At 47.0% G+C, this 21,420-nt stretch overlaps 1 protein-coding gene across 2 annotated transcripts in view; it reads right to left on the reverse strand.

Annotated features, from left to right (window-relative positions):
• IPO7 (importin 7) overlaps nucleotides 1-21,420 on the reverse strand; it is a 262,709-nt gene that overhangs the window by 170,349 nt on the left and 70,940 nt on the right. For both annotated transcript variants that reach the window (XM_086955971.1, XM_086955972.1), the window contains exons 6-12: nucleotides 19,364-19,453; nucleotides 16,676-16,770; nucleotides 16,493-16,577; nucleotides 7,677-7,811; nucleotides 7,297-7,396; nucleotides 7,074-7,150; nucleotides 5,972-6,088 (exon numbers count right to left, since the gene is read on the reverse strand). In XM_086955971.1, coding sequence (XP_086812097.1) covers nucleotides 5,972-6,088; nucleotides 7,074-7,150; nucleotides 7,297-7,396; nucleotides 7,677-7,811; nucleotides 16,493-16,577; nucleotides 16,676-16,770; nucleotides 19,364-19,453 — 699 coding nt within the window. The remainder of the gene's footprint in view (nucleotides 1-5,971; nucleotides 6,089-7,073; nucleotides 7,151-7,296; nucleotides 7,397-7,676; nucleotides 7,812-16,492; nucleotides 16,578-16,675; nucleotides 16,771-19,363; nucleotides 19,454-21,420) is intronic.

The raw sequence follows: 21,420 nt of genomic DNA on the forward strand, positions 1-21,420 counted from the left end.
TGTGCCTCCCTGCTTCTGAATGTAGTACATGGCAGTCATGTTGTCCGTCCGGATCAACACGACCTTGTTGCACAGATGTACTTTGAACGCCTTCAAGGCCATGAAGATTGCCATCAGTTCCAACACATTGATGTGCATCTTCCTTTGCTGTAGTGTCCATAGTCCCTGCACTGTGTAGTGGAGTACATGCGCTCCCCATCCCTGGAGAGAAGCGTCCGTCGTCAGGATAATCTGTGGCACAGGCTCTTGGAATGGTCGGCCCTTGCAAAGGTTTTGTGGGTTCCACCAATGCAGAGAGTTGTATGCCCGACCGCTCACCAACACTAGGTCTGTCAGTTGCCCATGAGCCTGAGTCCACTGACGTGCCAGGCACTCCTGAAGCGGGCGCATATGTAGTCTCGCGTGCGGGACAATGGAGATGCAGGAGGCCATCATGAACACCGTCGCTGGAAGCGAGTGTTGAGGTCTGAACCGTTGGATCAGCGTCTGGATACTGGCGATTCTCACTGAATTTGGCTGCGCAGTGGCTGCCAGAGTGTTTGTCGCGCCCAGATACTGTCGTACATGGGCGGGCTGGAGATGGGATTTCGGGTAGTTCAGAGAGAATCCCAGATCGTGCAGGAGATGAATGGTGCGGGACACGTGTTCGGCGCACTGTTCCGTTTTTGCTTGAATGAGCCAGTCGTCCAGGTAAGGGTAGACGTGGACGCTCTGGCGCCGTAGATGCGCCGCCACAGTCGCCAGGCACTTTGTAAAGACCCTTGGCGCTGTGGTGACCCCGAACGGCAGAACCCTGAACTGGTAGTGCTGGTCTTGGATCGTGAATCTGAGATACTTCCTGTGGGAAGGATGCAGGGGGATATGAAAGTATGCATCTTTTAGATCCAACGTAGCCAGGAAGTCTCCCTGTTGAAGCAGAGGGAGTACCTGCTGCAACGTGAGCATATGGAAATGCTCCGAGAGAATGTACCAGTTGAGGGGCCTGAGGTCCAGGATGGGCCGTAGGGAACCGTCCTTTTTGGGGATTAGAAAATACAGAGAGTAAACTCCTGTACCCCTTTCCTGCAGTGGGACGAGCTCTATTGCCCCTTTTTGCAGCATGACCTGAACCTCCTGCTGCAACAAGAGCAAGTGCTCGCCGGACATAGGACGGCTTCTTGGAGGTATGTTCGGTGGAGTGGAGGTAAGTTCCAGACAGTAACCGTACTGGATAAGAGACTTGACCCACCTGTCCGTGGTGATGGATTTCCACGCGGGCAGGAACTGCTGGAGTCTCCCCCCGACCGGTGTTGTGTGGTCGGGGGCAGTGACAAGGCGTCACTGCTTGTTGGCGGCGGTGGACCTGGAGCTGTTTCCACGTTCCCTGCCTTTGATGTTGTTGCCTCTGTAGCCACCTCTACCCTTGTTGGTGTACGAGGTTTGGGTATTGCCCTTTTAGTACTGGGTGGATTGCGATGCCTGACCCCTTGAGGTGCCTCTGGTATTGGAGCGGCGAAAGGAACCACCCCGAAACTGCGGAGACTGAAGGGCCCCCATAGACTTAGCAGTGTCTGTATCTTTTTTCATTTTCTCCAGCGTCGCATCAACCTCAGGACCAAACAAATGGTCAGGATTAACCGTCTGGTTCAGGATGGTAGTTTGTATATCAGGTTTAAACCCTGAAATCCTAAGCCATGCATGTCTCCTGAGCAACACACTAGTGTTGATTGCCCTGGAGGCGGTATCAGCCACATCTAGCGCACATTTGATGGAAGCATTTGTGATGAGCTTTCCCTCTTGAATTAACATTTCCCCTGCCTCCTTGTACTGGTCAGGCAAGTGCTGCAGCAGGGCTTCTAGGGTGTCGTAATGAGCCCTATCGTAGCGTGCAAGTAGGGCCTGCGTGTTTGAGATGCGCCAAATGTTAGCTGCCTGTGCGGCAATCCGTTTCCCTGAGGCCTCAAAGATTTTCGACTCTTTGTCTGGGGGAGGAGCGTCACCAGTCGTCTGCGAGTTCGCCCTCTTGCGAGCGTTGGACACAACCAAAGAGTCCAGTGGCAAGTCTCCCTTGATATATGTTGGATCCGAGGGCGCTGCCTTATATTTTTTTATCAATGCGTGGATTGATGACACGCACCCGAGTGGGCTCCTTGAAGACCTCCTGCGCGTGCTTGAGCACTCCCTTGAGCATGGGCAAAGTTTTGACCGACTTTTCGGCAACAGAGAAAGTGTCAAATAAAAAGTCCACATCCACAGGATCGGAGTGCAGCTCAACATCGTGGTTAGCCGCAGCTCTCTCGATCAACGCGTTGAAGGCAGCAGAGTCCTCCGTTGGCGAAGTCTTCGCCGCAAAGAGTTGCGGTTCCTGACCCGACTGCGGGTACTCAGGGTCACCCCCGGGCAGACCAAGGTTCGTGTTCCTCGTCCGGATCCGAGTATGCCGGATAGTTGTACTCTACCTCCTCGTCGTCGCCATCCCCTGCGTTGGAGTGAGTTGGGGAACTTGGCATGTTACCTGGAGACGCCGGCTCCAAAGGTGCTGAAGTACCAGCAGAGTCCCTTTTGTTTTTGAGAGGAATGCGAAAGTGTTCCAACACCGGCTCCGTGGTGATTTTCCTTTTGAGGAGGGACAGTTTCCCGGTATTGGCGTCGATGATGACCTCACGACGTTCCTCCTCTGCGAGTGGCTGGAGCCGAGGTTTAGCCACCACCGGAGACGCTTTGGGCGTCGACACCTCCTTAGAGGGCACCCCCGCTACCTGCTTCGAAACGAAGGCCTTCGGCGTCGACTTCGGCGGCAGGGTGAAGCGGATAGGCGCTTGTGCCTTGGACGGCTTCTGCGTAGGCCTTGACACCCCAGCGTTAGGGTTGGGAAGCTCCGCGACCTTCTGAATCCTTTGCAGGGACTCTTCGACCTTTTTTAGAAAGGGCTGGAGAGAGAGTGACCGCCTCCCGTGACTTCCCTGACTTGGGAGTGGTGTCGGCGAGAGGCACCGTCTTCGGAGTCGATGCGTTACCGTCCTTGGCCCCGACGGCCGGAGCCGGGGAAGCCAGAGCTTTGGGATCGCCTTGACGCTTCTTCGAAGCCTTCTTCGGGTCATCGACCGCGACCATCTTCGGCGCCGACGCAGCCGCGTCGGACGACTTCGCCTTCGGCACCGACCCTGAGGCCTTTGGGTCGGCCATCTTGGCGGGACTGTCCATGTCTGCCATTTTGAATTTCTTTGATTTTGACGCCTCCAGAGCCTTCAGCACTGCTTTTACTTTCGGTTTCGAAACCGGAGGCGTTGAACCCGAAGGCTTCACTTTCGTTTTTGGAAATGTAAGTGGCACCTCCAAAATGTCCGTGGCCGGGCTCGTAGGCGGGGCTGCTGGACTAATAACATGGTCTTGGGTAAGGCCCGAAGGCGATCCCTAGACCTGGGCCGCAGGAAGGGGGTCAACCCCTGAGTCAGTCCGGGGATGCTCCTCCTCCGAGCTATCCCCCACGGTGGCAATGGCCGTATCGTCGTCCCCTACCTAGTCGCCGGCTTCGTCAAACTCCTCGTCTCCTGCGTCGTAGGCCTCCCCTTCGGACGCAGGGCTTGAGTCCGAAACCTGTTGGATATTGTCGCTTCCGACTTCTTCTTCGAAGATGTCGTCCGGCGGGGGCGCAGACAGTTTGGCCTGAAGTCTCGCAGCCCGACGAATCTTGAGGGTCTTCTTGCACCGGAACTTCGAGCAGGCCATACACCTGGCCTCGTCGTGGTCCGGCGACAGACAAGTGTTGCACTGGGTGCACGTCGAGGTGCGAGTATTTCGCGTTGCACACCGGGCACCGTTTAAATGGAGTCCGTTCCATGTCTGGAGCTTTGTGTAGGCCTGTCCGCGCCGACAGCACGCGGAAGGGCAGCGAGAGTTTGGAGCTGAAGAAACAGTAAACCCGAACGAAAACGATACCGGCGCCAAGCCTAAAGACCTTTTGGTCTCGAGTTTGAGATTTAACAACTATCGGTTCCGACAGAGGGAACCGACACACATCCGAACCCAATGGCGGAAAAAAACAATCTGGGGATGGAGGCGATGCCCATGCGCACTGTAGTCCAGGGGAGGAGCCACCTATCTCGTGATACTTCAAAGACTCTTCCAGGACAACAATGTGCAATCATCCGGACCCAACACTAGGCGGCGATCTATGCACAGATATGAATTCAGCAGCCCACATGCCTCGAACATCAAGTTTTTAGTACAGCCTGGCCCACTCCAGCCTGGTGTGTTGCCTGCACATAAACACAGTAGTGTTTTGTGAAGGTATGCGGTGTAACCCAAGTTGCTGCTTTGCATATGTCATCTAGGGGAATGTTTCCTAAGAATGCCATAGATGCCCCATGTTGACGTGTAGAATGAGCTCTAGGAGGAACAGTTAATGTCCTCTTTGCTTTTATGTAACATTTGTATACATTTTACAATCCACCTGGCAATGCCTGCTTTAGAGATAGGATTGCCCTTATGTGTTGGGGAAAACGCTGCAAATAGTGGTTTGGTTTTTCTGAAAGTTTTTATGCATGATACGCTTAAGGGTACAGGTAACTATTCATAGTCTCATCCCCCAAAGTCGGGAAAATTCATAGAGCTGATTTGACCCACCTGGTGTTTCCTACCAATGTATGTATGTATTGGCATTTATATAGCGCACTACTTACCCGTAGGGTCCCAAGGCGCTTCGACCGCTGCGAAACCCTTCCTGGCTTCCCTGAGAGATGGTCCCTTAATAGGTATCTCCAGGGTGAGACCAGGCATCCCCGGCGGTCTGGTGGGGCCGTTAGTGAAGATGAGGCAAGCTAATGCCCAGAGTTGCCGAGTGTGATCGCTGATCAGAGTGGGCACCGAGGCGAGAGAATTATCGAGTGCGCTGACCCTTGTCCAGAAACCTGCCGCGCCGGGAATCGAACCCTGGTCCCGGACCGTCCTCTGCTCAAAGTCCGAGACTTATAAGCACTAAACAGAATGGGACAACCAGTTTCCTAACAGAGAGCATGAGCCCACCAGTCTGGAAATTAAGAATTGGAAAGCTCTCCATTTTGTTTTGCCCAAAATAAAAATAAAGACGACATTAATGGGAACTTTTAGATCCGTTTAAGTTAGACTAAAGTAGTATCTTAATGCTAATGAAAAATAGTACTCAATGACAACTTGGTGGATATCAGACTGCATTAGACACTCAAAGTGGGCTGGATGAGCAATGCAGCCAACTAATATGGTGCTGCAGTATATGGTCCACTAGAGTGTCAAACAATGAATTCAAAAACAAGAACATGCACAAACTCAGACACAAAAGTATACCTCAGGAAAGAAAAGAAGGCATCCAGCATTTTTTTTTATTTTTTGGGTGGAGGGGGGGGGGGGGGGGGGGGGGGGGAGGGGTAATCACCTACTACATATACCACTTCCCAGAGAAAGGAAAATTAGTTTTAATCTAGAATTGGAGACAATACACATGTAACACTGATTAAAAGCAAAAAAGTACAATTTTAAGCACATGACTGAAAATCAGTGGTCGGAACAAGACAACAAGTACACACATGTATACTTCTTCCAATTACAAATGTTTCCGGGAGGGAGACTACTTCTGTGTACAGGGGAATATAAAGAGTGTCCGTTGCCACTTCGGAGGGACAGATGGTTGACCGGTGCTGCAATCTGCGAGAGTCATTGTACAGGAAGGAATTTAGCTTCCTTTCCCCAACCTGGCTCTGTTATAAGAATTGCCCTACACCATATCCAATGTAGTACACCCACCTGTGCTCCAAGCACCCACAACTGAAACATAAGACAACTAAAAAGGGGGGGGGGTCTAATTTTTGGTCATGTGTGCTCTTACAATACAAACCAAACCTTGTAATAAACATAATGTAGGTAGATTGTATAAGGAGGCAAATCATACTTGCACTGTTTAAAACCAAATAAGGCCTGACTTGCAGTGCATTCATAGCTACTGTTGTAAGATGCTTACCTTCAAGAGTATTTCAGCCAATGAACCAATCATGTGCAGGGCCCCGTCCTTTTTGCGTGGATCTGACCCTGGCTCTGTGAGAATTTGATAGCAGAAGCCCATGGTCTTCTGAAGTACCTATATTCAAATTATTTAACATTATATACTATTACATATTACATCCACAAATTTCTATAAGTCTACAAGCAGAAGAAAATTGTTTAAAGCTACAATACATAGGTAACAAAGATTTATTTTTTCACACAGAGCATTTTTATTCATACGGTAAATCTAGCTGCGAGACCAGCAGGGGAGGTTGTACATCTCTCAAAACACAGATTTTACCAAATTAACATGAGGTAATCAACTGCTAGACCTGGACCTGCAGAGACTCCACATTTGATGCATTACAACAATCACAACATTTACTGTTAAGTGCAAGGGTCCAGTAGGATTAACCAAACTAATCCACATGATCCCTGCACTCAATCCCCAAATAAACACACCAACTTATAATAAAGTCAGTTCACCATGAAAATCTGCAATACCAGCCAGTAAACAGTCCACCAAACTCTCCATTACAAGCATAGATAGGTTAGCTCTTGTTGCCTGTTATCGGATTATCAGCATTATGTGGAACACTGGCCTACTGAGAAGAGACCTCACACTACAGCCTTTACCAGCAACTGACTTTAGCATCGCTGGTGTATAACAGACCCCAGTCTGTTTAAATGTTATTAACTGCTACAATGCATACAACATTCCCAGGGCAGAATGAAGCCTCTGAGAATGTGGAAGGGAAGCAACTGGCATAAAACTGGAAGGTTTTATGAAGATCAGAACTTTGACAGTACATTTAAAAAAAAAAAAAAAAAAAAAAAAAAAAAAATTCGGAAAAGGACGACCATCGAGTCCCTCAAGACCAAGTGTCTCGGATGTAAATATGCAAAATAGTCCATTAACAACGGCAAGCACTTTCAGACGCCTTAACACTACAGGAGTTGCAACTGTTAAGCTGTATTTACAGATTTAGATGGTGTAGCTGCAAAATGGAAAATTATAACAATCTTTAAAATAAAAAGACTGAACAGTAATTTCTTCTCATTGGAGGCAGCACTCTTACCTCTTTCCTTTTACTACAAGCCGTGAACAACAATGTCTGGGCAGCAGTTGTAGGTGAAATGAAGTCTTCAAACACATCTATTACAAAATACAATTCAGAGGTTAATGGTTATAAATTAGTTTCATTCACATGAACCAACCAGAGGAATCAAGTTACTCATTTAAATATCAGGGACAGAAATCTAGTTGTTCCTAGACTGTACTGGTTTACTAAACCTACTCACCAAATTTCATTCGAATATATTCGTATGGGTCTTCCTGCCAGAGTTCTTCGTCAGAATCTGTATAGCACATTAGAGGGAAAATAACATCCTGGATAATCCCCTGTAAATAAAAAAAACCACCTACAAAAGTTATCCAATTGTTTTTCAAATTCATGCAGTCAAAAAAAAAAAAAAAAAGTAAATATATATATATATATATATATTTTTTTTTTTTTTTTCAGTATAGAATTAAGGAACAAAAATTAGGCAAATCATTTATATTGCCAAGACTGAAGTTAAACGCATGGCTATGATCAACTGAAGCATAAGAGCCATAACATGAAAATAACAGTTCTACTCTTAAAATGCACGTTGGCTGTCATTTATAGGTTTGCATTTACTTGAATATGCGGTTTCAGGTTCTTCCAAGAGACAGCGTGGGACACTCCTTGATTGAGATAGTTAAGGGTTTGCTGCAAGACTCTAGGAGCCAGGTACTGTTTCTCCTTGTACTGGTACAGGATCTTCAATAATACCTGTGAAAGAAGAAGAAAAAAAAATAGATGTGAAGGTAGTTTATTAGTGAAAACAATTAATCCTTGTATGGCCAGAAATGATTTAACGAAGCACAAATACCAATATAATAATCCCCCCCTCCCCCCCCAAAAAAATCCACTAATAAAAGGAATTGACACTAAAAATAGATCCATCCCGCTAAATACTACCAGCAACGAAGGAACCCATTTTATTCATGACCAACATCGAAGCAGACCATCAGCACCCCAGAAAAAACTTCACAAACCCTGGTTGCTGGCAAAATCAACCACTCCCTAATTGGGGCTTGACGTACCAAAAACTTGAATTCAGATTGCAGGAAAACGTATAGTTTACGTGTCGGTGTAGTTTCAGCTTTAAAACTTTCTGGATTCATTGTGCTGTGCATTATTCCGCCATCTAGTGGTTGGGTCTGGAATTTAATTATTTACGTGGACCAGGTGGGCGGCGACACCACACTATTTGGTGTCCTGCGTGACAGACACGCCTCTGGCGGAAGCTCCTACCTTTGGTCGCCATCTTCGGATTCTTTTTTCCCTTGTCTTGTGTTATCTTTTTGTTGATCCATTTAGTTATGAGTGACATTTTATCCTCCTTTCCTCCGGACTCATCTTTCTGGCGGAGGAGGTGGGAACTGTTGTGAATCCAGAAAGTCTTCAAGCTGCAAAACTACACAGACAGGTTAGAAACTAGGTTTTGCAGTGTGAATCTTTCTGGCTTCACTATGCTGTGCATAGACTTGGTTTGTCCTTATTGTGGTGGCTGGGTGGAAGATTAGCACTGGTTACTGAAAATGTGTTGCAAGACCTTCTGTCCCACTTGCACTTCCTTGTTCATTTGGATATCCACACGTTCGTGCTTCATGAACGTGTGCACTGCAGACCATGTTGCAGCTTGGCAAATGTCTTGAATTGGTGTGTTCGCTAGAAACGCAAACGTTGCTCCTTTCTTCCTTGTTGAGTGAGCATGAGCTGCTTCTTCTAACTGTTGCCCAGCTTGTTTGTGGCATAGTTGTATGGTTTGTACGATCCATTGTGCAACGGTATTCTTGGTAACAGGTTGTTCCAAGAAACTGCTTGCGAAGGTAACAGAGCTGCTTTGTCTTTCGCCCTTTTCTTTCTATGTAGTGCATCACCGCCCTTCTGGCGTCCAGTGTATGCTGCGCTCTGTGGTTGGTTTTTGGAAGAAACGAACGAGTTACTTACCTTCGGTAAGTATGTATCTGGTAGAGACAATTCTAGCCGCAGATTCCTTAACGTAGAATATTCCCCAGGCTTGAGACAGGACCCGGAAAACTTTCTTGCCCAGCATCCCTGCGTGCGGGGGCAGGGGGGATTATGGGATGCGGTGCCACGCGACTCCGCCAGACGTCCTCCACGGGTGTGATGTCAGCGAGGTCACATAAGCCCCTCCACGGCGCGCTGACATCAGTTTGCTTCGGAGGACAAACAAGGTGAGAAACACAGCCAGGTGGCACAAAGACACTAGAAGGCAGACCAGGAAAAGAGTAGGGCATCACTGAGTAACAGCCAGTGCAACCAAGGCGAAAGCACCAAGAGGCAGAAGGCACTAGAAGGCCAGAGCAGCGAAGCCACAGCAAGAAAAGCATAAAGCACCGTTCCCTAGAACCACCCTGCAAGCCAAGGCGAGAGACATCCTGGAGGCACAAGCGGGAGAAAGTGCTGTGAAAGAAAGAAGGAAAGAGTGTGCAACTACAAGGCCTAGGGGAAAGGCCACAAGCCTGGAACAAAGGAGCAACAATAATCCATCCCCAGACTATGGGGCAAAGGATGGACAAACCTCCTGAAAGGAGGTGGTCAGGACAGGTAAAAGAACCCCTAACGAAGAAGACCAGGAGGGGGATCAGAACACTAGCAACAGAGAGAAAGAGCCAAAGTAGGCACTCACGCTGAAGTAAGAGGACACCTACAGAAGACAAAACGCCCAAAAGGCGGAGACTGCAGAAAACCCAAGCAGAGGGTCCTCGCAGAACGGGAGGAAGGGTGGGTCGTGAAGGAATCTGCGGCTAGAATAGTCTACCAGATACATAGTTCCTGAAGGTAATTAACTTACATCTGAGAGAGACTACTAGCCGCAGATTCCTTAACATAGAATAGATACCCTAGCCATACCCAAAGGGGAGGAGGGTCTACAAGAGGACCTTCCAAACAGACGAGCACAAGCCCAACAGGGGACCAGACACGGGGACAGGGAAAGAACAGCCCGTCCACCACAACAGCGGATGAGTCACAGGCCCTGAGCTGATTAAACCTCAGCATTGTGGCGGAACACCAATCCCCACAGTGGACATGTCATAACGACAAAGAGGCAAAATAACCTTCACCAACAGGAGAAGCAAGGGTAATGAAGGAGGCCAGACCGGTTCAAGCCCAGATAACGCACAAGGAACCTCCACCGGAAGCCCCAAGATACAGACAACGCAGAGGAAGAAGACCTACAGACTAAGGAGAAGGGGTAGAAGGACAGCAAAGCCCTCCACCGAGAAACAACCCAGTGAAGAGGGCAGCCGAGCCCCTCACGGCTCGATGTCAAGACAGAACAGCACCTAATCAATAAAGGCAGGCGGAAGACGACCTCACAACTGCCACGTATGACCAAAAGAGGACCGCCAGAGACCAAACCAAGATCGTCTGCCACAGAGCAGAAGAGCAGGCGGGGCAGCCAGCTGCTAACCACGCCACGAAACTAAACGCCCGGACCACATCATGTCAGAACAAGGGCAAGGCTAGTAATCAGTCCAGAATGGCCGCAAAAGGGAACCGCCCCAGAAGGAACCAATCCACTAAGCAGTGGATCCCCCGGCCTCAGGCAGCGCACAAGAAAGGGACGGCTGCACCGCTAAAAGTACCAACAGGGAAGAAAATCGCACCTGTGACATACTGTGACGTCACGGAAAGCAGAGGCCCGCAGGACAACCACACCTCCCAAGCACATGATAGAGCTATGTAATAGCTACCACTGCCCTACATAGGGCATGTTTTTTCCCAAGAACATGGGAAAAAGTATCTGAGCGGAGGACAACAAAAAAAGACTGAGGAACCGCAAACGGCTTGCCAATCAGCCAGAAAGAACGCACAGAAGGCCTAATCGCAGGCCAACACGGCTGACCAACAGCCAAAACCACAATCAAAAAGGGGCCGGACCAGCAGCCAACAGCATCAAAGTCCAACAAGGGACTGGAAGGAACAACAATCACACAGAACACCCACCACCGGGGTTACTCACAAGGCCCCAGAACACAATGAAAGAACACCTCCCAAAACCAGAACAACTCAATCACTAAGTGGGAGTAGGAGGAGGGCGGAGCCCCACCAGAAACCTCTGAATGGCAGAGTCCGCAAGGGTGTGGAACAAAAGGGTGCCATCAAAGGGAAGGTCCACCAACCATTCCCGAACGTTCTCCAGGAATACATAATCCCAGAGCCATGCATGGCGACAAAGGGCCACTGGAGAGGCCATGGCACGACCAAGCACCTCAGACACATCCAGAGTGGAGCGAAGATTGAACACCGCCATCTCCCGGCCATCCAACACATGGTGCCGAAGATAAACACCGGCACCCTCACTAGAAGCAGCAGACCGAAGGGACTCAGCCGAATCCTACAAGCAAGAAGTGGCCCTTGCCAGGACAGTGTTAAGAGCCCGCAAGGCCGCACCGGTGGAGGCAGAGATATTCCGTCCCCAGGAATCCAACCAGCGCGCCTCCCATGACTGAGGGGACAACACAGATGACTGGGAGGGAAAAGCAGTCTGCAAAAGAGTGCCCCTGGTCGAAGGGTGAAGAGAAAGATGGGATCAGGAGGGGTAGGACGGTGGCGGTGCAGAAGGTGCTGCGGTACCGGGTCCCCCGTGGCGGGTTGACCCCAAGCCCCCAGGAGAGAATTGTGGAGCGAAGCCTCGAAGGGCAAAAGCAGCTCCTGACCATCAGAGCCCTGTTGGAGCACTACCAGAAGATGATCCGTGGGGCAGTGGGCCACTGGATCTCCCATGCGCAAGATCCCCACAGCCGTGGAGACAGCGAGAGCGAAGGCCGCACCTGCCTCCGTAGGCCCCTGCGGTGGGGAAAGCGGCTCCTCTGTGGGCGAATGCTGCAGACTAAGGTGACCGTCCCCCAGGCCAACCTAGGAAAGGCCAAGTCTGGAAACAGAAGGAGGACTGAAGAATGAGGAACCCGAGGCGCCTCCGGCGAAGACTGCGGCCGTGGCGACGGCCAAGGACAGTCCTTAGACTACGCCGGGGAAAAAGTCACAACTCTGCGACCAGTCTCCAGAGAGGAAGACACCATCAACCGCCGAACCTCTGGCGACGAAGAGGAGGCATCCGAAGAGGAATAGACAGCCCGGCGCCGTAGAGTCAACAACCGGAGTCAGGTCAACGTCGACCAGCGCCGAAGGAGACGCTAGAACGACTTCCGCCACACCGACAGGCTGGACCCAGAGCGGCCAAGGAAGGAGTAGTTTGTCCTGTAACTCCAGTTCTGTAGTAGGGATATCTCTGTTCTAGTCATAATCTAGTGAATAGTCCCGCCCATGTGCGCGGACCCCGGAGCAATCAAAAATAATCTCTTAAGTTGTCAAAACATGCAGAACTGCAGACTCAAGAGAAGTTAAAGACAGATAATGCAGCCTATATCCACAGGCTACACTGTCCAGTACTTCAACTAGAAATTCCACCAAAATCCACAAACAGCACAGCCTGTTCAGGGTTTTCTACAGAGAAAACCTTGCCTTTAACAGCAAAACCCTCTGGAATGATAGAGAGGAAGAAGTGGACAGACAAGCTCCATAGGCTGCCATTATGTGGCTCAAAACAGGATACTGTGCCTTTAAGAGAACTTTCCAGAAGCCTCACAGTATCCCAGAATGCAGTGCAGGTCCCTTTTACTTTCAGTTCTTTTTGAAGGCGTAACACGCTAGACCTGTAGCATTTCTTACATGAATATCTCTCTCCACCGGGGAAGAGGGCGGGCGCTTATGACTATAACAGAGATACCCCTACTACAGAACTGGAGTTACAGGACAAACTACTCCTTCTGTAGTAGGGGATCTCGGTGTATATTCATAATCTAGTGGCTAGAATGGCAAGCCCATTCCCACACCAAAGCGGCGGTGGAGAACTGAGAAATAACACCACTACTGTGCGAACAGATTTCGCAGCGAAGTCTGCCCAACCTGAGCATCTGCCCTGGCATCAGTGTCCAGACAGTAAAGTTTAACAAAAAGGTATGGACCGACTTCCAAGAAGCCGCCTTGCAGATTTCTACAATTGGAACATTACGGAGCAAAGCAGTCGTGGCAGCTTTGCCCCTGGTGGAATGAGACTTCGGTTTTCCCCCTAAGGTCTTATCAGCCTTATGGTAACACAATTGTATACAGGACACAATCCACCTCGAGATGGACTGTTCAGAGGTAGCAAGACCGGTCCGGACTGATCCATAATTGATAAATAATTGGTCTGACCTACAAATATCTTTGGTTTTATCCAGCTAAAATTGCAACACCCTCCGAACATCCACGGAATGCAGAGACCTTTCCGCTGGAGATAAAGGATTCTGAAAAAAACGTAGGTAAAGTTATAGTCTGGTTAACATGGAAATCAGACATAACCTTTGGACGAAATTTAGGGAGAGAATGCATAATAACCTTAGCAGTATGAAATACAGTATAAGGTTCTTGGCAACACAACACCTGAATTTCCCTCACCCTGTGGGCCGATTTAATGGCCACGAGGAACGCCGCCTTCCAGGACAGACGCTGCAACGAAGCCTTATGAATAGGTTCAAAAGGCTCCTTCATCAATCTGGACAGCACCACGTTCAATTCCCATGAAGGCGAAGGAAGCCGGACAGGAGGGAACACTTTCTTTGAGCCTTCCAAAAAACCTTTGATCACAGGGATCTGAAAGAAGGAAGTCTGCGAAGGTCATTTCCTGTAGGCAGTCAGCGCAGCAAGATGAACCTTAATGGATTGGACATGAAGGCCAGACCGCGCCAGGTGTAGAAGATACGGAAGGATGACATCTTCCTTACCCGTCGTCAGGTCATGGTCCTTGGACTTGCACCAGATGCAAAACCTCTTCCACTTGTAAGCATAATAAGCCCTAGTGGAAGGTTGCTTAGCCTCCTTCAGTATGTCCATACAAACTTCTGGTAGATTCAAATGGCCATATTGCACTCTCTCAGGAGCCATGCCGCCAAACTCAAAGACGAGAGGTTGGGGTCAACATCTGCCCCCTGAACTTCGTGAGAAGGTCCGGCCTGCACGGCAGCCGTATGTGAGGAAGGAGACACCGGTGAAGGCGGTCCATGAACCACCACTGTCTGGGCCTGTGGGATTCTACACCCAAAAAGTCTCAGCAAGCTAGTGTGAAATGTTTGGCTGCCTGAAATTCAGTGTCTCGAAGGCACTAATAAAATGTTCACACAGCTGGGCCTCTACTGAAGTAGAGCGACTTGCATAAAGCACTACTAATTGACCCTTTCCTTTACTGAAGTCAAAGGCCGCCCCCCACCAGCGCAGAGATGTGACCAGGTGAGGTTTGCTTCATTATGTTGAGCTCCTCCGAATTTGGGTATGGGGAGAAGTGGGTGTAGGAAACTAGCTCTTTATAAAGTGGACCAAAACAAGGTACACTGTATAAAGAGTCCAGGGAAACCCAAATTGGTTTGCAGAGCCACATAATATCCCAAATACTTTTTTGTGGTAGTGTGGGCGAGCAGTTAGGTGTATCAGAGGGTGGTGCTAAGCATTTCTGACACAGGCAAATGCTTTTCAATGAGGATTCTTTGAGAAAAGAGGGTGCTGGCATGGCACCGAAGATTGGAGGAGGACCGACTGAGGTAAGTTAGGATTTAGGGGGGCTAAGGGGAACCAAGGCCCAGGGGCTTCTGGTGCAGGGGTGACTTTCGACACGCTTACCGGAGCTGGTCCCGATCATGGTAGAGCCTCTGGATTCACACTGCAGGCGCCATCATGGAGGTCAGGAGCAGTCAGCCAACATTGGACTGAAGGTCCGGATCACTGGAGAGACTTCAGTGCACAGATGTGCCACTCACTCACGCCGAGGGAGTCTGGTGCAGGTCTAGGTCAGGGGGAGCCACCTAAAGACTACATTTAGGATGCATTTTAGGGGAGTAGTTTGTAGGGCACTTTACCTGGGGTGACTATACCCTCCATTATGCCACCCTCCTGTGGGAGGGGGCAAAGACCTAGCCCTGACTGGAGCCGCCCTCCCTCTTTAATCTTCAGGTTGGCGGGACTGAAAGCTGTGCTTCGTCTTCTCCACCCCCACCTTAGGGATGGAGTTGACAGAGGTAGGCACACCTCCTATTCTTAAGCTTTCCTGCTCAAAGTGGGGGTGAAAACTGGGGGCAATCATATGCTGCTAGCAGCTGAGGCTGGGGGGGGTCGCATTACAAAGACGGCAGGCCTCTGAAGCTTCCCACCACGAGCATTGGCCCATCCTGCGGGAGGGGTGACGACACCTCTGCCCAGGATGTGCATTGCTTCCAGTCCTAGAGAGCAGAGGCTCTCTATCCAGGGGTCCAGAAACAATCCTGGTGGTGGCTGGCTGCCTACAGCTGGTCAGAGACCACACAGGGTTTGACAGATTCAGGGAGCACCTCGGAGGTGCCCTCAGAGTACATGGTACAATAAATAAATACCACACTGGCATTAGTGTGGATTAACTGAAAGTAGTTTGGTACCAAACACTCCCGAGTTCAATGAAGCCATCATGGAGCTGTGGAACTTGAGTTGTTGAGTTTCCAGCTCATGTACTCTATGGCTGCACCGGCACTTCCAATATTAGGAAATGGACCACAATATTGTACGGCCATATATTCCCATGCAGATATGCCCTCACTTGTGGTATATTGCACCCTGCCTTAGGTCTGGGAGGCCTACTAGAGGGGTGACTTCCTATGAATTCAGGTAGTGTTAGCTAGCATGGCACCAAGGCAGGGTGCCATGTCAACTTGGTTTTCTCCCTCCCCGGGGCATGCCAACAGCAGGGGCATTGAAATAGCCCCGGTTTGTGGGGGGGGGGGGGGTTCCAAAGGACCCTCTTCAGCTCTCATGCCCTAGATACCCAGAGTACCCCACTAGGGACTTACAATGGGGCAGAAATACCAATGGGGGGTTTGTTTTTAGAAAAGAATCACAGGGGACCAGTTTGGCAGGGACTTTGTGCTCCACAACTGAAACTACATCAAAACTAGGAAAAAGTGCGAGGCTAACCATGCAAAAAAGGCACCCTCAATATATTAGTATTTCTAATTATCTGGTATCCTCAATATTAGCCTTTTCCCAGCCTTTGATTGGCAATGTCTTGACAAGCATGGTAAGTGATCAGAGTAAAGCAGGACTAGAGGTGGAGAGCATGATGGTGGTACATATACAAGCACACAAGGACATTAACTCGCAACATTAGTTGTAAAAAACTGATGGAGTGATCTGGCCAGAGGGTCACTCAAGTCTGAAAAATTCTAAAATACTGAAACAAAAAAAATAAGCTAAATGATCTAGAATGACTTTCTTAATCTAACTGGCAAGGTAGAAAAGACATTCCCAATACAATATCTTTGCAAATTTTAATGCAAGATAAGGTGTGAAAAAGCTTCTAAAATTGGGTGTATTCCTACCTGCTGAACACCAACAGCAAACACTTTGAGGAACACTTCTGCAAAATCATTGTATTCCTTGGAGACGTTGCCTGGGCTTCCATAACTGTGACAGAAATACCAAAATTCAGTGTGATCCATTTGCTAAGCACAGAATCTGAACTTTTCTGGCTTTGTACTGCACAGAGAAAACAGATTAGTTACCGCTCAAAAAGTCGTGCCAAGATGTGCAATGCCCACTTTTTACATTTCCACCATGGCAGCTCTGGTCTTTCCTCTTCATCAACTTGAAGGGTTTCCTAGAATAAAAACATTTAAAAAGTAGTGTAAAGACATAGGATATCACTTAACTTCATTAAAAAAAATTGTATTGCCAGCAAAGTACCTTTTTTGCACTCACATCTTTGTTGTGAATTCTGATACTCAGGATAGAAACTGTTACAAATTCAGCTCCCACTTTATCCCACACATACATGTTCACCACATGAATCTCCTATACATTATTGCACATTATTTGCTAGTGGAGACGTGTGGGGATAATTTGTAATACTATTTGTGAAATGCTACCAGTAATTTCAGATGGTGCCACTACAAAGATTAAAATAAGACAATTAATCCAGCCTACATATTGTACTCAACAAAAAACATCACCTGTCAAAACAGACATCAGGTAATTTTAATAGCGCATGCACTAAATACCAATGATGGGCACATACCCATGCCACCATTCTGTATTGAAATGTGTGAAGTCTACCAGAAATATGCCTTTAAACTTGGCAGCAAAGAGATACAGAAGACAAGTCACTTGGCAAGATCTGCTTTTGAAGCCATCTTCTGTCACATCAGCCAGAATTGACATATGAGGACCACTTTACATAGCAATGTAAAGTGAATTCTGTATCTGCGGAACTTTAAAGCAGTTCATATTGCACATTCTGTGCCATGTAGGCATTCTGACCTATAAAACCCAATTTGGATTAAATTTGTTAAAAAACATGGATTTTTATTTATTTTTTTAAATTAAAAGCCCTACTTTCAGCACGTCCCATTAAACCCTTGGATCCATGGCTCACCTCTCGACTCAAAAATCTTGAAGGCAGGCCATATTGTATCGAAGATATATTAACTCCTTTTACCCAACGCTAGAAAGTCACAGATGTAATGAGACCCACTGGGAATCAGAAACCAACTCTACCAATCTCACGTTTGAATGGGATAAAATGTACAGCTTAGCCATCGCAAATAAAATCTCTCCTATCCTGGCCCAAACCAAGTTTATGATTCTTAACAGGTCATATTGGACTCCTGAAAAACTACATTTAAGAGATCATCCAACATGCTGGAATTGTAACGCTGCTGTTGGTGATCTTGTCCACATGCTCTTCACCTGCCCCTCCTTACAAGTGTTCTGGGATAAAATTTATAGTTGCATAAAACACTTATTCAACATCAATCCCCCAGAGAATTCTCATACATTGTATTGGGCGTCCTAGACAACACTAGTCAACGATAATGACCGGCAGCTTGCAAAGTCATATTATGCAAATGGAAGAATGCTAAAGACGTGTCCTTTAGAATTTGGCAAGAATGGCTGTCCTTCCTAGGAGGGGCGGATAACCCGATCCTCCACAACTCCCCTTGGCGTACATCCCACAAGAAACTCTGGAAGTCCCTAGACGCTTCTTCATTCTCATTTGATCCTCCGTAAGTCCTTTCTATCACAATAGCATATGTATTCTTATTGCAACTTCAATGTATTTAATGTATCCACGCTACTTGATTGCTTAATTAATTGCTTGACCACTTGTAACAACTATTCCTGTATCGAATGTAAAGACAATGCTTGATCACTTGTAATAGCTATTCTCGTCTACTGATATGCTCACTGTATAAGATCATTGTGGATATTGGGTGTAGTCATTAAGTGTTTGAGTGCTCCATCATGTACGCAACAATTTATTTGTATGTATTACTTAGGTCGGATCAATTTTTTTTGTTGCGATTCATTTTACTAATTTTTATTCATCTACCTGTGTCCATACATATATGTATTTCTTTTACTTGTATTTCTCATTAAAAAGGACTTGAATAAAAAAAAGAAACGTTTTAGAAAACAGTTTAAAAATGTATCCACTCAATATGAAGAACCTGTGTTGAAGAAACCTTAAGGTCATTTATTCATATCATGACAAGTGGCCTTCAAAGGAGAATGAAAGTCAGATTGCTGTAAACATCAAACTAGCATGGAAATCACATAAGATATGAAGAACATGTAGTAGTAACAAAGGGTGAAACAAAAACAAAAAAACAAAAAATTCACATGGGTGGTGGAGATAGAGGCGTACAACAAGTGCTAACAGTTTGGGGGAATATCAGTCTCCTTGCAATCCGCACCATGTCACAAACCCTCAGAAAGACCATGCAAAAAGGAATTCAGAGTCCAGTCTTCTACATGGGGTAAAAGTCACAATTTGGGAGAAGATTGATTAAAAAAAAAAACATTTTTAAATGTCCTGGCATGAAATGCCGACTGAAGGAAAGATTAAAATGGTCTACTTAACGTTGCTGTGCCAAAAGAGCCATCAATAGGCTACATAGTAAATTCTGCAATGCAAAATTTTAGCATACACTGCTCGTGTACAAATGGAAGGTTTCAAAGTATATCTTAGCCTTTGATAAAGAATGAAGGATGATATAGTAACTGGACGAGTACTAGTTGAACACCATTTCTCCTCCAAACCAAAAAAGAACTTACCATTGTTGATTAATAGAAGAACAAGGTTAAGTTTGGATGGGAAAAGTACTAAAAGCAAAGCTTATTGGATGTGCAATTTATAGAGCTTTCAACAAAAAAACAAATAAATACACAAAAGGAAGCAAATGGTTACTCACAGCAGGCACATCCCTGTCGACAACAGATTTCAGGATTTCTATCCAGTCTGTCAGGTTTTGCTGATTTATCAACTCCATCGGTAGTGTATACTGAGGGAAAAATAAAGAGTTCATTTTGGCAATACAATAAACTAAAATGTAATTCTATTATCAGTATTTATGGGTTGGCATTGTGAGAAACAAAGTAACAATCAATGGCTAGTTTAGAATTTAAAAAAAAAGGAATTTTTTTATTCTTAGCAATTTCCCCACAGGAGGAGCAGCTGCCACGTTATCAATTAGCAACCACTTTCAGAGAACAGATTTTATTAAATAGTCTCATCAATGCAGCTTATCAAAGCCCTCTCTGTATATGGATAATAGTGCCTAAGTATATCACTTTTACACAACAGCATTAGTGTGCTTTCAGAACATTAAAGTGTTATCCCGGAGGAAAGAATCCAAACCAATCACAAGGCCTAGTCTTCAATTAAAAAAACTGCACACAAGACTCTGGTTAAGTATTAACTAAAAGGAATACTTATATTGGAAATCTTATACACTTTTTGCATAGTGTCCAGCTAATAGCTGAATGATAATCAGATTCAGTTAAAAGATAACCCAGGACTCATTTCACAGTAAGAAATGCGTTACTTACCTGTAACTGCAGTTATCCAGTATTGGTATCTTTCATAGATTCACATGCCTGAATCATTCCCAGTCGTTGGGGTTGGAGTCCCCGGTACATAAATAAAGTAATGTGATAGATATAGAAATGGGCCTGAGACCTCTCATTAGTAACATATCCATGTCCTTTTGAGAAAAGGACCAAACTTAGGACCAAACTTTAGCCAAGAGCCAATCAGCTATCACCACCCTCTAGAACCTTCCTGGAAGGAGCCCTAGTCCCTCAGATTTTCCTAAGCACAGTGCTAAGTAGTATACTACTGAGAGAAACTAAGGTGAGCCCTTCCAGGGGAGGTGGGTGGGTTGCCTGTGAATCTATGAAAGATACAAATACTGGAAAACTGCAGTTACAGGTAACGCATTTCTTATCCAGTATTAGGGGTATCTTTCATAGATTCACATGCCTGAATCAGAGTTGCGAGCAATAGCAAGCACATTTCGAATGGTACAACATGCAATCACTAGATAAGAACATAGATTGTGAAATGCAAAAAGGTACCAAAATGCAATACAAAAGAGAAATGTGCAAGTAGACAGTAGGAAGGTGGGATGAAAGAGAAGGCTCGCCTCTAGTGAAATAGATGACGGAGCACAGCTTGTCCCACTGCTGCATCTTTCATAAGATGAGTATCCAAGCAGTGGTGCCTGGTGAACGTATGCGGCGTCTTCCATGTCGCCGCTCTGCAGATGTCAATGATGGGCACTCCCGCAAAGAGCGCCATGGAGGTTGAGACTGCTCTAGTGGAATGAGCACGAACCTTGGAATGCAGAGGATGTCCTGCTTACTGATGACAAAAAACAATAGCTGCAGAGATGCAACGTGAAATGCTCTGCTTAGTCAATGGAAGACCTTTCCTAGGTCTGCTAAAGGTAACGAAGAGTTGTTTAGACTTCCGAAAGGTCTCTGTTCTGTGGATGTAGAACTGAAGACAGCGTTTGAGATCAAGAGAGTGGAGAGACCTCTGCTGCAGAAAGTGGATTCGGGAAGTAAGACCGCAGGACTATAGGCTCATTAAGGTGAAAGTCAGATGGGACCTTTGGAATGAATTTAGGATTAGTCCTTGTCCTTTGAATCACTGTCCTGCCTGAATTGGAGGAAAGGGTCTTGAATTGAGAAAGCTTGGAGTTCGCTTACTCATCTCTCAGAGGTAAGCGCTGTAGGAAGGTACATCCTGACTATGGTTGCCCCCAACTTTTTGCCCTGTGTTTTAGCTGGTTTTGGACATAGTCGACCTGGGACCCTGCCAATCAGGACCCCAGGCCTACTGCTCTCTTTAAAATGGATTCCATGTACCCTAGGTACATTTCCAATTGGTACTGGGCCACCCTATCAGACCCTGTAACTCAGGGCATGGGTGTACCCAGGGCTGCCAGGGGCTGCAGCATGTATT

Source organism: Lissotriton vulgaris, chromosome 2_1 (assembly GCF_964263255.1).
Source record: "Lissotriton vulgaris chromosome 2_1, aLisVul1.2, whole genome shotgun sequence".
In the NCBI taxonomy this organism is placed as follows: domain Eukaryota; kingdom Metazoa; phylum Chordata; class Amphibia; order Caudata; family Salamandridae; genus Lissotriton; species Lissotriton vulgaris.